The 17,281-nt window shown below is 44.0% G+C and overlaps 1 protein-coding gene across 10 annotated transcripts in view; it reads left to right on the top strand.

Annotated features, from left to right (window-relative positions):
* SIK3 (SIK family kinase 3) overlaps positions 1 to 17,281 on the top strand; it is a 277,767-nt gene that overhangs the window by 215,881 nt on the left and 44,605 nt on the right. For all 10 annotated transcript variants that reach the window (XM_047878146.1, XM_047878144.1, XM_047878140.1 and 7 more), the window contains exons 5-6: positions 10,411 to 10,535; positions 11,089 to 11,212. In XM_047878146.1, coding sequence (XP_047734102.1) covers positions 10,411 to 10,535; positions 11,089 to 11,212 — 249 coding nt within the window. The remainder of the gene's footprint in view (positions 1 to 10,410; positions 10,536 to 11,088; positions 11,213 to 17,281) is intronic.

The raw sequence follows: 17,281 nt of genomic DNA, 5'->3' as shown, positions 1-17,281 counted from the left end.
CTAGGATGGTCCACGGTTGACGTGAGCTGAGGAGACTGGGTATTCTGGTATATTCTCTAGGATGATGTGGTTCTAGAAAGCAAAGAAAAAAGATAGTTATTGAATACAAAGTGACTGTGATTTTAAAGAAATAGTTAGGCTCTGTCCATTCTCTGGCTTGTTACCTATGGGATTTGAATCATTAAAGGTTATAATCAGAAAATAAAATACATTCCACACTTAGGGGAGAGTGAAGATTAATTATCTGAAAGATTTGCCAAAATTAGGTCAACTCTCAGTTGTCCAGTTTTGTCTGCTTGTTTCAACTGTTTGTTTGTTTTTTTTTCTTTTTTCCCTCCTCTTCTGGTCATCCACGTTTTTTTGACTTGCTAGTATATCAAGTCTGTTTACCTTAGGTTGGACATACTGAAGGAAAGGAAGGGAGATCTAAATCTCCTTACTGGTGTTGTTCTTTGTTAGTAACTCTTGTTAAATTAGGTGGAAAGGTAGCATTATAGAAAAAATGAATTTTTAAGTCATAAGAAATGTGTCTTAGTCCATTCTGGCTGCAGTAACAAAATACCACAGCCTGGTTAGCATATAAATAACAGAAATTTATTGCTCACAGTTCTGAAGAGATTATATAGATCCTTCAAATATTTACTCCTTTTAAATTGTATTTGAGTACACTGTAAACTTTATGGTTGTATGTAAATTCTTCGTAGTTTGTAGGATTATGGTTGTCTTCAAGAAAAACATCAGTGCATGGGGCGCCTGGGTGGCACAGTCGGTTAAGCGTCCGACTTCAGCCAGGTCACGATCTCGCAGTCCGTGAGTTCGAGCCCCGCGTCAGACTCTGGGCTGATGGCTCAGAGCCTGGAGTCTGTTTCCGATTCTGTGTCTCCCTCTCTCTCTGCCCCTCCCCCGTTCATGCTCTGTCTCTCTCTGTCCCAAAAATAAATAAACGTTGGAAAAAAAAAAATTAAAAAAAAAAAAAAGAAAAACATCAGTGCAATCTCTGTTTTAACAAGTAGCTCCCGGGTCCTGTCCTCTTACCTGTTCACAAAGAGCTGCTTGGAGTCCTCACGCATTTATGTCCCTTTTTATGCTTATCTCTATTTGCCTCTTTTTCTCCCTCCCTCTCTGTCCTTGGTTGATGAGTGAATCATTTGTAAAATATTTATTGAGTGCCTTGTCTTCTGCCAGGCACTGTTCTAGGTGGTGTAAGAAATCAGTGGTGAGAAAAACAGCCTGATCTCCGCTCTTCTGAGCCCTGATGACAGTGGAGCTTAGATCCCAGTGAAATTGTCCTGCATGGCAAGAAATAGAAGTGGGGAAGAAAAAGGATCCTATTCTTTTCTCCATTTTCCTTTTCATTATGGAATACTACACATATAGACAGAAATGTCAATTAACCATATATATATACTTTAACAAACCACTATAAAAGCAAAGCCCTATGCAATTACCACTTAGATCAAGAAATGAATAATTTCATCAGCCTAGACTGTACCTTCCCATCCCGACTTCATCCTTGCTTCCAAGAGGTAATCACTGTGTCAATTTTTGTGTTTTACCACCTGTGTAATGCATCCCTCGGGAGTTTTGCTCCACGAAGTGCCATATTTATTGGATATAATGTGGAGTGGGCTCATTCGTCATGCATTTTGCTTGTTCTTGAACTACGTATGAATGGAATCGTACTGAATGTATTGCTTTGTGTCTTACTTCACTCGACACAATGTTTGTGAGATTTAGCTGCGCTTGTATAGCTGAGATTTATTCTCTTGTATTTCTTTATAGTGTACCATGATACGAATATACCAGAAGTCATGTTTTCATCGTATCTTTTGATGCACATTTGGATTGTTTTCAGTTTGGACATTCTTAAGCATTTTTCCTTGTGCGCTCTTAAACATTCGTGTGCATTCTTAAACATTTAAGAGTCTAAACCGAAGAGTAATGTTGCTGGGTCATACAGTGTGTCCATCTCCAGCTTCTGCTTGTGATGCCAGCTGGTGTCGCGTGTGCACGTGTGCTTGCACTCCTGTGTGTCCTCATCACTCCTGGGTGTTACTACACATCGTAAGTTTTGCAGTCTGGTGAGTATGTGAGTGAGTGTGTAATCTCATGCGGTTTTAGTTTTTTAATTTTTCTCTCCAGTAATGAGACTGGACTCTTTTCCATGTCTTTTGGCCTTTCTTTTGTCATGTGTCCGCTTCCGTAAGTCTTTTGCCTGTTTTTCTAGTGGGTTTTCTTTGTTACTGAGTTATAGGAGTTTTTGTTTCAATAGTAAGTATACGAGTCTTTGTTGTATGTGTTACAAATACTTTCTTTGATTTTGTGGTATCTCATTTTACTCTTTTTAAAATGTCTTCCAGTGAGTTGGCATTTTAGTGTAATTTTAATGTAACCAAATTTGCCATTTTTTCCTTTGTGATTAGTGCTTTTTGTTTCTTGTTTAAGAAATCTTTCCATCCCTCGAAGCTTTAAAGATCTTCACTTTTATTATTTCGTAAAAATCTTGTAGTTTTACCTTTTGCATTGAGTCTGTGATCCACCGGGAAGTGATTTAAGGATATAGTGTGAGGAAGGTGTCCTATTTAATTTTTTTTTTTTTTACATATGGAAAATCGGTTGTTCTTATGCCATTTATTGAAAAATTCGGTCTCAGGGCGCCGGGGTGGCTCAGTTGGTTAAGCATCCACCTCCTGATTTCAGCTCAGATCATGATCTCACAGTTCATAGCTCCGCATCGGGCTCTGCTCTCACAGGGCAGAGCCTGCTTGGGATTCTCTCTCATGCACTCTCTTTTGCTCTCTTAAAATAAATAAATAAACTTAAAAAAAAAAAAAAGAAAAATTCAACCTATATCTCAATGGTATATAGTGCCTACCATTCTTTTCAATGTACTGTTTTTAAATTTTTTTTTTTTTTTACATTTATTTATTTTTGAGAGACGGAGTGAGACAGAGCATGAGTGGAGGAGGGGCAGAGAGAGAAGGAGGCACAGAATCTGAAGCAGGCTCCAGGCTCTGAACCCATGCAGGGCTCGAACCCACCAACCATGGAACCATGACCTGAGCCGAAGTCCCTCAACCGACTGAACCACCCAGGCGCCCCTCAATGCACTGTTCTTAATGAAACATGCAGTTTGTATGCCTCAAGCCACTAGGTGACTTTGGGAATTACATACACAGAGCAAAGGGTTGATGGTCAAGAATAACATGAAAAACAGAATATAATAAATAAGGAATTTGGAATAGTTATGGGATGTACATTTACCTCAACATAAACATACATAAAATGATGAAAATGCAGTGGGGGTGTGGCCTTTAAGGGCATGTAGACTGGCATTGTTGGCTCTGCCTTGTTCTTAGGATTTTTTTTTTTTTGAACTTTAAATGTGGGCGTGTTGCTTAACAAACCTCGCTTTCCCAGACATAAAACAAAACTTATGCTCATCTTAATGAGGTAATGGATACGTGGTAGTATATCACACAGCACTTGACGGAGTGTCCTTGGCAGAATGTCACCTGACTTTATTCTGTGTAAAAGAGAGTGCTGCAGGGATGGGAAGGGTGCCGCTGTGACGGAGACCGGGCCAGTCTGGTTCTAGGTCTCCCCAGGTGCCCGGCTCCCTCCAGGGTTCGCACCGCCCAGCTGCGTGGCCGGGTGGCTCATTTCCAAGTACCCTGAATGAATTTCCTAGTAGTTCAGAGCGATTATTTATTGGTTGTGATCAAACTTGGTAAGAAATGCCTTATTTTGTTCACCGTGTAACATCTGGTGATTCAGAATGAATCTGCATTGTGTCCGTTGTCCAGTTCTATGACTTAGCATTTGATTAAGGCAAACTTAACAAATAGAAATCCCCAGGGGAACTGATCCCATTTCTGATCAAGAGTAATTATGTCCCATACTTTTCCCCCAGGCACAGGTTGCAGACTACCGGGATGACGTTGTATGACTGCTGCAGGCCCCCCTTTTCCTTCTTTGAAAGGCTTTGCTCCTGTCTCAGCTTCCTTGTAATGATGTTTTTCTGGTTTTTGCCACATTCTCTCTCTTCCTGCGCCTATAGTGTAGGAAGTACTTAGGGGTGTGTTCTAAGCCTTAATTCCCAGCCTTCCCTTTTACTTCACTTAGTCTATCAAAAGATTCTTATTCATTCAGTCCTACGGCTCGGTTCCTCAGAACATCTCAACTTGAATTTCTTCTCACCTCCTTTAATTCCAGGCATAACAAAAAAAATTTTTTTTTTTTTCCTTCCCAAACCAACCACTACTGATGAGGTCTTACCCACCCAGATGTGCGTGGTCCTACTCTCTACTTTCTCCTCCTTCTTGTCACATGTGTTTGTCCAGAGTCTGCCCTCAAGTCCGGTCCGGTCTTTTCTCAAAGTAGTCTTTGAATTGTCTTTCTCATTTCCATTACTTCTACTTCATCATAGGCCTTCCTCTTCACCTCACATCTAATCTAGTCTTGCTTTCGGGTTAATTTTACTGCATCACCTGTCTGCTCTAAAGGTTCCAGTGACTTCTCATTGCCAGTAAGAGTGGTCCTCAAACTTCTTCAGAAAGAATTTTGTTTTGTTCGTTTGCTTACAGTCAGATGTCTAAATTATTTCCAGGGGATTGAGTAGGGCTGAGGTAAGGTTTGTGGATCGCTCTACATTTCTAAAAGTGCGTTGGTGATTCTGATGTACAGATAGGATGAAAATCAGTGGTTGGGAGAGGACAAGGGGATGGAATGAGTGGTGCGTGTGATTGGATGTAAGTAATTATCCAGACAAAATTTTTTTATTTGTGTGGTAGATTCACGGCTGCTTGTTGCATTACTACAAATAACTATTTCTAGAAGAAAACACGGCGATGAATCTTTGTGACCTTGAGTTAGGCAGTGATTTCTTAGATATGACACCAAAAGCTTTAAGTGACCTTAGAAAATCTCAGTAAATTGAACTTCATCAAAATTAAAAACTTGTATGCATCAAAGGACATCATCAAGAAAGTGGGAGAAAATTCTTGCAAATCGTATCAATGGACTTACATCCAGAGAATATAAATAACGCTTACAACTCAATAATGAAAAGACAACCCAATTTAAAAATGGGCAGAGGACTTGGATGGACATTTGTCCGAAGAAGGTATACCGATGGTCAAAAGCATGTGAAACAGTGTTCAACATTATTAGCCATCAGGGAGATGCAAACCAAAATCACAGTGAGAATACCACATACCTCAGTAGAATGGCTGTAATTAAAAAAAAAAAAAAAAATGACAGTCATAAGTATTGGCAAGGATATGGAGAAACTGGAGCCCTTGTACATTTGCTGGTAGTAATGTGAAGTCTGGAGGCCACTTTGGATAAAAGTTTGGTCAATTCCTCAAAAGTTTAAAACCATACCAGTGATTCTATTTCTAGATATATACCCAAGAGAAATGAAAATATGCATTCTTCTTTTGTATGTATGAAGTTTATTTTATTTATGTTGAAAAGGAGAGAGTGAGAGCAGGGGAGGGGCACAAGAGAGAGAATCCCAAGCAGGCTCCACGCTGTCTGCACAGAGCCAGTTTAGGGCTCCATCTCACGAATCCAGAGGTCATGACCTGAGCTGAAATCAAGAGTCGGACACTTAACCGATGAGCCACCCGGGTGCGCCAAAAACATACAATCGCAAAAAACGTTCAAGAAGGCTCATAGCAGCATCATTCATAATACTGGAAAGTGGAAATAACCTAAATGTACATCATCTGATGAGTGGATACATAAAATGTGGTGTAACCGTATCATGGAATATTGTTCAGTGGTAAAGAAAGGACCAGAGTACTGATTGATAGATGCTACAACATGGATGAACCTTGAAAACATTATGCTAACGAAAAGAAGCCAGACACGAAGTCTGTATATTGTGTGGTTCCTTTTATTGGAACTGTTCAGAATAGGCAAATTCAGAGAGACAGAAGTTGCTTAGTGATGGCCTGGGGCTGGGGTCATTGATGGGAGAGTTGGGGGGAAGTGGGGAGTGACTGCTGCTGGGTATTGGGTTTCTCTTTAGCATGGTGTAGATGTTCTAAAATTGAGGTAGGGGTTTTACAACTCCATGAATATACTCGAAGCCACTGAACAGTACACTTTAAATGGGCAAATTTTATGGGATACGACGTTTATGTCAGTAAGGCTGTGGAACAAAAATCTGTGTGTCCCCACCTGCCCCGTGCGGCCTGCACAGCCCAGCAGCGGGGAGTTACTTCCCCAAACCCCCAGCAGCACCCGAAATACACTGGTTTGAGTTTTAACTGCTTTTATTCTTCCCCTCCGGTCTTCTTAAAATGTGTAGCAAAATGCCCCCAGGGGTAAGCAGCTGAGAGAATAAGGAGGAGCTTCTTTCCCTTCCAGTTCTTCAGTCCCTGGAGTATAGGTTAGAAGGAACTAAACTTCCACAGGAAGTTCCGGATTTAGTATGTTAATGCCTCGCGGCTTCTCCCAGATCAGCAACTGAAATTTTCAGAAAATCTGTTGTAGCCGAAATGGACAGTGAACTAGCCAGAACTGTAACTTCCCAGCTGCACAGCAGTATTGAAGATGCCCGTGAAGTACTTGTGGGGAAGATCAGACAGCGGTGTGCGTTCAGCGAAGCTGTGAATTTATAGTCATGTGTGTATTGAAGAGGGAGGGTGGGTCACACTCGGTTAGGTTCGGTACATTAAAGAATGAATTGGGATACCTCGGGATCATTCACTAGAGGACTCTGGCTTTAGTGGGAAGAAAGAACGTGTCCCAGCAGGCACGGAGAGGTAGATTTTGCTTAAATGTGCAGTTAGGAGTGGGAACAGTACGTGGAATGGTTACAGGAGACCCCTTGACAGGTTTGCGGGACGAGAGGATTTTTGCCTGGTGTGGAATAGGAGGTGAGGGCAAGGTGAGGGAATGGGGGGGGTCGTTGTTGAATCATACTGAAGTCTTGCTGTCGGTCATTGGGTCCAGTTGTCACAGCCAGCCATCTGGTAGTAACATGCCGTCGAAGCAGGTGCTTCCCCAGGTGTGGATCCCCGTGGTTGTCAGGCCCCATCAGGTCGCTGGTTCTTGCCTGCTCGCTTCTCCCGTCAGTGCCTCCTGGCAATCATGGCTGAAGCCACTGTTGAAGATGGTTCCCTTTGAGAGTGTTTCCTTTGTAAAGATTTCCAGTTTGATAGAGTTAATAAGCTCATGCCGTGAAGTTTGTGCTTTCCCCTCTCCAGCAGTGTAAATTGGTAAAAATGTTATTAATTTTAGGTAGAGCATTCATGGTTCAAAATGTGAAACGTCCTATGTTTTGAGCTGCTTTTTAGGAAAAATGTAAACCTACTGCTTTTAATTAATTGCTTGGCGTGTTGCATTTTGCATTCAAAATACAAAATACTCCATGATTCTGTCTTCTGGACTTTGCTGACCAGTCAGACCAACATCAGAGCACACCGGTTATTACAGACTCCATCTGCATCGTTCTTCCACATGGTACAGAGGAAGGCCAGTCATGGAAAAGGACCCGATGAAGGTGTATGGAAGCCAGTTGACAACAAGAACAATGGAGGGTCCTTTTTCTAGATGATTCCCAAAGACACCTGTTTGCTGAATCTCGTTTGTTACGATTTTTAACAACGTATCCTCATGCTTGCAAAAAAAAAAAAAAAAAAAAAATCTTAATAGAGTTTAGCACATGTAGGCTTTAATGAGTAAATTAAAACTTACTGGGTGTCAGAAGTTGTAGTTTAGTTGGTAGAGCTTTAAATGCAGTTGCGTTCATAGTCAACATTTCTTAAGTACCTATTGTGTTTAAACACTGTTATATGAGGTAATTTGAGAGAGTCTGAGATGAATAAGTTTTTGAAAGGAACTAGAAAGAGAGGGTGTTTTCCAGGAGCTAGAAGAATAGGGTCTATATATATGACAGTAATCCAAATAAGGGAGAAATGCAAAGTAATAGGGGAGTACAGAGAAGGTACAAGGTATTTCTTATAGGAGATCCAGGAATGCTTGGCAGTAGAGGCATTTATTTTCCATTGATGAGTGAGAATATTGGATTTCTTATACCAGAAGTTGTAAATGTTTCTACTGAAGCCCCTAGTGATCATTAAGTTAATTTTAGAACTGTAGACAGGATGCCTAGGAGGTAGAGGCTCTAGTGGCTGGCCAGCTGCCATTGTAAGGATGAGAAGGCTCCGGGAGCCAGAAAGTGACAGGAGGATTGGCCTAGTGATTTTATTGCCAGTTCATTCAGTGACCCTTTCTCGAGTCCCTGCTATGTAGGAAAGCACTGTGTGGAAATGGTTAAGTAAAGCTGTATCCCTCCCATCCACTCACTGGCAGAGGGCGTAAACATATAATGCAATTAAGTATAATATAAGCAGAGTAATTGGGATGTAGAGGCACAACTCAAGGGCTATGGAAGCACAGAGGAGGAAGCCACTGACCTTGTCTTTTGTGGGGGAAAGCAGTTAAGGCTTCATACAGGAAGTAATATTTGACTGGGCCTTGGAAATAAGTGATATTTCGAATGCGGAAAAGAAAGGAAAAGTCATGGCACAGAGAGGAAATAGCCAAAGGAAGGCACGTAGACACAGGATGTGAGTCGTCTAGCAATGCTAGAATGGCCAGGAGAAGTTGGGAGGGTGGGTGGGGCTGGGGACAGTGCTAAGAGGGATAGACTATTCTGTGAGCGGATGGGAACCACCAGTGTTTTCGAGTGAGGAGTGATCTGGGTGACCACCACTGTGCTACGAATGGGTGGCCTAGAGGGAAATGAAATAGAGGTGGTAAGCTGTGCATGAGTCTCGGTCAGAGACAATAGGGATCTGAACTAAGGTGCTAGGAATGGAAATACAAGAAAATGGATTCAGGCCACACTTTATTACCAGTTTGAAATGGGAAATGAGAGGGAGAATGGGGGCTCCAGTGCTCTTTGTAGCTGGGCTGGTAATGCCGTTCACAAACACTAATGGGAACATCACTGGAAGAACAGATTCGATTTCAGAAAATGGCCAGTTTGAGCTGTTTCTTCCCAGATAAGTATTAGAAGCTCATGTCAGGACCTTGAGAGTGGGTACCAGGACCAGAGATGTAAATTTGGAGTATTATTACCAAACAAATGATAACAGAAGCTGTGAGACCAGAAGAGTCGACCTTACAGCAAGGAATAAGAGACAAAAATCAGTGCATGCCTTGTAAGAAAACACCTGCCCAGGTGGGAGGAAGAAAGGAGCAAAGCAGATAGCAAATGGAGACAGAGTTGTCAAGGGAAGTAAAACCACAGAGGGGAGAGCAGGGGGTGCTCCGCATTTTCAGGTGCTGTGACGGTAGGGAGGGTGGCCGGCCCTGGGCGGGCAGTGTTCTAGGCTGGGCTCCATACAACTTGCTTCCTAAACACGCGCACACAAGAAAGTGTCTGGACTCAGCGGCTGTCTATCCTTTGGCCTGCCATCCTTGCCCATTTTCTCCAGTCCCCCTCCGCCCCCCATCTCTCTCATCTGCTCTCTCTTAAAACAGTGGGACGGGAAGAAAAGCAGGGGGCAGTTGAAGCACAAAGGGGCTTGGAGTTGAATTGTAAGCATTCCTGTTTCGGTTTGTAAATAAGTTGCCTACTCTTTCTTTTGAAGAAGCCACCTTAATGATAATGACGTCACTTTGTCTAAGTTTTCAAGTCAGTGTGTCTCTAGTGGTCATAAATGTGTTTGTCCTAAGAAGTAAAAGTAACATGAAAATTCTGGGTCCGGGTGAGTGGGCTTACATGTAGTTACGGGTTCTGATGCAGTCTTAACACCAGCAGCTACCCAGTGTTGTTTTTGTTCTTAAAGGAACAGGTGTGCTTGCTTCACTCAGCATGGGTTATGAAAGGAACAGTGTTGGTTTTGCTGACATAAACCCGTCATGTTTACTTGTAGTTAGCCAGATATCTCTCGCATTCCAGCTCATCCATATCTTCCTTTCACTGTGATTCGTGTTAAGTTCAAGTGACTGGTTGTATAATTTCTTTTTTATTTTATTATTTTTTAATTTAAATCCAAGTTAGTTAACACATGGTTGTGTAATTTCTAAGAGTCCTCTTTTCTTTTAAAAAAAATTTTTTTTTAATTTAATGTGTGTTTATTTTGAGAAAGAGAGAGAGAGAGCATGAGCAGAGGAGGGGCAGAGAGAGAGGGAGACACAGAATCCCAAGCAGGCTCCAGGCTCCGAGCTGTCAGCACAGACCCCGACGTGGGGCTCAAACCCACGTGCCATGAGATCATGACCTGAGCTGGAGTCAGACACTTAACAGACTGAGCCACCCAGGCGCCCCTCTCAGGATCCTCTTTTCACATTTGATTCTCAAATTTCATGATCCAGAGCCTTTATTCAGTGACCAGAAGCTGGTATGTTCAGGGCTGAGATAACATGAGCTATTTGTCTTTGTAGATTTCGGCTTCAGTAACCTGTTCACTCCTGGGCAGCTGCTGAAGACCTGGTGTGGAAGCCCTCCCTATGCCGCGCCCGAACTCTTTGAAGGAAAGGAATATGATGGGCCCAAAGTGGACATCTGGGTATGTACTGTCTTCTCTTAGACCCCATGGTGGTCCTCACCCTCGCTTGCTAACAGCTGTCTTCCCTCCGGGTGACCCCTAATGCCACATGCGAAGTGAGATCTTGACCCCTATTCTTTGAATTCCCGGTCCTTGGTGCAGAGTCTTTCCTCCAGCTCTTGTGTGGTGGACCCAGCCACAGAAAAAAGCTCTGCCTTTTGCATCTGCAAAAAAAAAAAAGCCCAAGAGCAAGCTCGGATGGGTGCCCTCGCTAGGAACAGACAAGAGATCAAGGCTCTGTTGGTGCCACTTGCCTTCTCCCCAGAGGTTGAGTACCGAGAGAAATTCTCATTGTGTTACCCCAAATTAATGTCTGGAAGCGAGGAAGAGCATTAGCTATCCTGAAGATGATTGGCCTGGCCAATGCCCGTATTATTTCTCACACAGACTGGGGGGAAAAGGTGGCTCCATCATCTTGTGCACGACTCGCCGTTATCCTCACACACGTGCCGTAATGGCCTCTTCTGTCTCCTCTGATGCGATTAACTGTGTGTCCTCTCTGTTTGGGATGCAGAGCCTTGGAGTCGTCCTGTATGTGCTTGTGTGCGGTGCCCTGCCGTTTGATGGGAGCACACTGCAGAATCTGCGGGCCCGGGTGTTGAGTGGAAAGTTCCGCATCCCATTTTTTATGTCCACAGGTAAGGGAGTGAGCAGCACACAGCAGTGACTGGGTTCACAGAAAGTTACACGTGCTGAGTTACGCAGGAATTGAGGGATAGACTACACGTGGCCCGTCCGGCAACCTTTCTTCGCTCCAGTTGGCTGAACTGGCGTCTCCAGAAGCGAGGTTCTCTAACAACACAGTGTATAGACTGTGGCATCAGAGGGCCCTGCCCGAGTTGGCCTGAGTTTGGCTCCGGGCTCCGCATGTAGCTGCCAGTGTTGTGTGGCCGATTGCTAAATCCGTCTGAGTTTTGGTTTCCTCATCTGTACGTGGCTGGCAGGTTCGTGAGGGCGTTACTACGAAGACTAAGTTAAGTGACTTATGGAAAGAGTCAGTGGGCCCATCACATAGTTGCGAGGCAGTAAATACTCCCGTTTCACCCCTGTCCTTTTCTCCCCCTCTCCCACCCTTTTTCAGGATATTTCCATTTCCTGGGGCCCCATAGAGATGTGGCAGTAAGGGACAAGGATAGAGCAGGCTTTTCGTTTCGGCCTTGCTGCTGCTGCATTTCCTACTCGCGTGACAGTTATCCACCAGACTCAAATAAAAAAGTATTTTTTAAATGAGTGGGCAGTAGGGTAAGTAGTTTTTGGAAAGATGTAACACTTTGAAAACAGACACCACACACCCAGAATGTGCAGTGTTTGATCACCATTTATATGCACGTGAGAACAGTTTAGAAACAGTGCAGTCAACAACCTAGTTCGTTTTACTTCGTCATGTTTTCACTGTAAGCAACAGCACACACAGTGGATGGCCCGTGGTTGGTGGCGCAGCAGAAGCACATGGGAATTGCATTTTGGAATAAACAGGAAACTTTTTCTAGATTTCACTTTAAGTCTCCTTAGGATTAATGGCCTAATATTCTGTCTGATAATGAGAAGTGCTGGGAGAAAAGGAAAATAGAGAAGGCTCAGGGCTGGTGGGGAGGGGAGGTTATTTGAAAAGGCACACCCAGGGGGCCCCGTCACCGAGAAAGTGACATTTCAGCACAGACTTAAAGAAGGTGAGGGAGTGAGCTCTGCAGTCTGAAGTTGAGCTTTCCAGCTGGGGGAGCAGCCCGGAGGCCGCTGGTGCAGAGGCCCCCCGGAGGGAGCATGCTGGTGTTTATGGAGCGGAGAGGGGTGGGGGGGGTCTGTGCTTGGAAGGAGTGACAGGGACAAGAGAGAGATGAGGTCAGAGAGGCAAGGGGAGCTTACTTTGAGGGCCCAGTCACTTAGTGCAAAGACCTGAGTTTTTACTTAGAGTGAAATGCAGAGAATCAAAGCGTTTTAACAGCGGACTGATCTGATCTGATCTGACTTGTGTTTTTCCTAACTTTGATTATCAGAATTTTCAAACACAAAAAAATGTCAAAAGCTTTTGAGTGTGATACTGTTTTAAGAAAATCACTTTGACTGCTCTGCCTGGTTAAAAGGCTTAGGGGCTGAAGGCGGGAGACTTTTGCGATAATCCAAATGAGAGACACTGGCGGCTAGTTCCCAGACAGGGTGCGGAGGTGGAGATGGTAAGAAGCGGTCAGATTCAAGAGATAGTACATATTGTGGCAGGCACCAGCCAGAGCATTTTACAAACATTGACTCATTTCATTATTATGCCAACGAGATACGTAAGACTATCACCTCCATTTTACAAGTGATAAAACGGAAGCCAGGACACATTTAGCAGTTTTGCAAAGATAACCCAGCTGCGAAGCGGTTGGACTAGAATTTGAACCTAGGCAAGTCCAGTTCCAACAACACTTGTGTCGGATTTGACGTGAGGGAAAGAATAATTAAAGGTAACTCCAGGGGTTTTGGCTTGAGCAGCTGCCAAGGTTGGATTTACTGCCAACAGAGGTGAGGATGGCTAGGGAAGAATACTTACTGTTTGGAGAAGTGTTTTAGATGAGTTCTTTTGAGATGCCTGTTACCCACCTAGGCCGAGATACTGTGTAAGCTGTTGGGATATAAGGCTGCAGGTTGCTTGAGAGTCACGGGCTAGGGATGTCCATTTGGGAACCATCAGTGTAGAGATAACATTCAGAGCTAGAGATGAGATCGCTTCATAGGCAGTGATGTAGAGAAGAGGCCCAGGGATTGATCTCTGGAACGCACTAACAGAGATCAGGAAGATGAAGGATTGGCACAGGGATCGCTAGCGGAGGCAAGCCAGAGGGTCCGCGGTCCTGGAAAAGAAGTAAGAAAATGTTTCAGGGAGGACAGAGTGAAGAATTGTGTGGGGTGCTGCTGACAGGTCAGAACAGATGAGTGAGAGTTCATTGGATTTAGGAACGTGGAGCTTAATTGATGACGTTGACATACAGTGTTGGCGGAGGGACAGGAGCAAGAACTGAATTCATGTGGCTACAACAGAAAAGGAATGGGAGGGAAATAGCAAGAAGAAATGGACACAGCTATTCCCAATTTTACTATAAAAGGAAGCAGGGATGAGGTCCAGTAGACGGCTCTGGCCGGCCACCAGTGATCATGCCGTCATCCACTGGATGTCCTCCGTCTTTATCTTAATGACTGGCCAGCAGTAGTTAGCACTTAACCCTTCCTCACTTTCTTTCTTTTTTACACATAAACTGTATTATGTTCACATAGTGTTAGGTTCACAGCAGAAGTGAACACAAAGCATAGCCAGTTGCCATCTACCCTCGTCCCCTCACACTCACGGCCTTCCCCACCTTCAGCGTCTACACCGGGGAAGAGTATTTGTTACAGTCCATCAGCCTGCATTGACACTACACCAGATGATCCTCCCAAATCCATAGTTTACATTAGGGCTCACCCTTGGTTTACGTCCTGTAAATTGGGACAAATACGTGGTGACGTGTATCTACCGTTGTGCTGTCATACAGAGCAGTTCCACTGCCCTAAAGCTCCTCGGTGCCTGTTTACCCCTCCCCCCAACCTCTGGTAGCCACTGATCATTTTACTGTCTCCATCGTTAACTTGAGCCTTTTCTAGAATGTCACGCATAGTAGTTGGAATCCCCAGTACTATGTATGTAAGGTTCCTCTCTGTCTTTTCATGGCCCGATCGCTCATTTCTTTTTAATGCCGAATAACATTCCATCGTGTGGCTATACCCCAGTTTATCTGTTTACCCAGTGGACGACTTGGTTGCTTCCAAGTTTGGGCAGTTGTGAATAAAGCTGCTCTAAACATGTTGGGCAGGTTTTGGTGTGGACACAAGTTTTCAACCCTTTGGGCAAATACGAGGAAGTGTGATTGCTGGACAAAATGGAAGAATATGTTTGGTTTTGTAAGAAACCGCCAAACTGTCTGTTAAGGCGGCTGCGCCCTTCTGCCTTCCTCCCAGCAATGAGCGAGAGTTCCTGTTGCTGTACATCCTCCCCAGCAGTTTGTGTTGTCAGGGCTTGAGGTTTTGACAGGCTCATAGATAGATGAGTAGTGGTTTCTCGTTATTTTAATTTGCAATTCCCTCATCATGTATGATGAGGAGCACTTTTTCATATGGGTGTCTGCCATCAGTCTGTCTTCTTTGGTGACTTGTCTGTCCAAGTGTTTTGCCCATTTTTAAATCAGGTTGTGTATTTTCTTATAGGTGAGTCACTCCTTACTTTGTCAAACACTTTTTTCTCCCTGCTTCTCGGATGCCATGCCCTCCAGCGTTCCTCCTGTCTCTCTGGATGCACCTTCTTTGTCATCTCCCCCAGTTTTCTCTTTCTCTGTTCATCCTTTCAGGCTTTCTTCTTTTCCACCGTCATTCTGAGCCATCTTATTTACCGCCATGGCTTCGGTGATGACCATGACTCTCAGTCCCCAGTTAATGCTCCATGAACCCTCTGGCCCAGACCTCTCCTCTGGGACGAAGGGTGACCTAACCAGCCTGTAGCCACTGATCAACTTCACTTTTGTGTCTTGAATTCACATCAATAGAAACATTTTCAAAACCGACCTTAAGTCTCCCCCTTCCTATCCTTCGTTCCCTATCTCAGTGAATGGCATCACCATCTGAAGAAGGCAGGAACCAGCCTCATTCCCCCTCCTCTCTCACCATTGCCACAGCTGATCAGTTACCAGATCCTGTCCATTCAACCCTCCATACCTATCTTCTGCAGTGGCTCTTGCCTGGATTAAAAAATAGCCAACTAGGGGCGCCTGGGTGGCTCAGTCGGTTGAGCGTCCGACTTCAGCCCAGGTCATGATCTTGCAGTCCGTGAGTTCGAGCCCCGCGTCGGGCTCTGTGCTGACAGCTCGGAGCCCAGAGCCTGTTTCAGATTCTGTGTCTCCCTCTCTCTCTGACCCTCCCCTGTTCATGCTCTGTCTCTGTCTGTCTCAAAAATAAATAAACATTAAAAAAAATTAAAAAAAAAAATAGCCAACTAAATGGATTTCTGGCTCCAGTCTCGCCCCTCCCTAATCCATTCTCCACACTGCTACAGGAGCACATGTATAGAAACAAGCAGTGAACACATACACGTACACAAGTCTGATCAATCCATTTTCCAGCTTAAACTTGCCAGTGGCTTGCCTCTAGGCTAAAGTTCACTGGTTAACGTGGCACGAGCATTGACTTTCAAACACTTTGACCATGACCATAGTAAATAATGTGTTATACTGTGACCTGGAACACACAGCATACCGATACTACTGAACAGAGGTTGTTTTTTTTTTAAAAAAAAAACAACACATGCCCTTACTATGATGTGCAGTACACCCCAGTATATTTTACATTAAAAGAATGCCGATTATAACTTCCTAGATTGATCTCGTGACTGCTGTTTGAAAAACAGCGGCCTAGAAATACCTTATGACCCAGTGCCTGCCTGTCTTTTCGACCCCAACTTCCTTTCTATACCTAATCAGCCTGACTTCCTTCTAGTTCCCAGGACAAATGATGTGCTTTAGAACAGTTCCCTCTGCCCAGAATGCTTCCTCCTCCCCTAGCCCGACTCCACCCACTCCTCTGTTCTAGAATAAGAAATTAGATGTGCTAGAAAAAGAAATGAGGTAATTTCTACCAGTCTTCGGATCTGGGTGTTTTTTTTTTTCTTTTATCATGGGACTTACTAAACTTTATTGTAATTACTTCTTTCATTGTACATCTTCCACACCAGACCAAGCTTAGAGAAAATAAAGATGAAGTGTGTTTTTTTCACAGTTGTCTACATCCTCCCATAGTACCTGGCATGTAACAGGACTTAGTAAATAGGAAGTAGTTAGTAAATGGAGTCCTGTTTAAAATCCTCCCTGGCCTGCATTTGCACTTAGAATAAAGTTCAAAAAGCCATTATCATGATGGCCAACAAGGTACAGCCGTGATTGGCCCTCCTCTTTAATCTTATTTCCTGCTACTGGTCACCGTGGGTTCTGAGCACCAGTCACTGAGGCATCCTTGCTGTTTGTCGCACTCGCCAAGCACGAACATCCCGGTTCCTTCAAATATTCACGCAGGCTTGCTTCCTCATTTCACGTGAGGGTTCTGCTTAAAAGTCCCTTCTGAGAGGTGCTTTTTGACTACCCCTCATCATTCTCTTTCCAGAACTCTTCTTCATTTTTTTTTAAAATTCATTTTTTGATAGAGACAGAGCGTGCGTGGGGGAGGGGCAGAGAGAGAGGGAGACACAGAATCCAAAGCAGGCTCCAGGCTCCGCGCTGTCAGCACAGAGCCCGACACGGGGCTCGAACGCACGGACCGTGAGATCATGACCTGAGCCGAAGTCGGACGCCCAACCGACTGAGCCACCCAGGTGCCCCTCTGCTTCATTTTTTTTTCACACGGCAAGGACCACTGCCTGACCTCATTTGTTCATTGTGTCCCTATCCCCACTGCCTCTTGACTGCAATAAAATTTTGTTTACTGCTGTATTCCTAGGGCTTAGGACAATGCCTGGGTCCTAGTAGGCACTCAGTAAATATTTGTTAAATGAATGGATGCCTACCTAGGTTCATTAAAATGCTATCACAACTCCTCCAGCATGTACACTTGTATTCAAATAATAATAATAGCAGTAATGGTGATTTACATTTCTTTAGGGCTTTTGAGTTTACAGAATATTTCTTATACTTGATCTGATTTGGGCTATATAA

Source organism: Prionailurus viverrinus, chromosome D1, assembly GCF_022837055.1.
Source record: "Prionailurus viverrinus isolate Anna chromosome D1, UM_Priviv_1.0, whole genome shotgun sequence".
Lineage (NCBI taxonomy): Eukaryota > Metazoa > Chordata > Mammalia > Carnivora > Felidae > Prionailurus > Prionailurus viverrinus.
The sequence above is the reverse complement of the archived record's forward strand: the minus strand, read 5'-3'. Positions and strand labels throughout refer to the sequence as shown.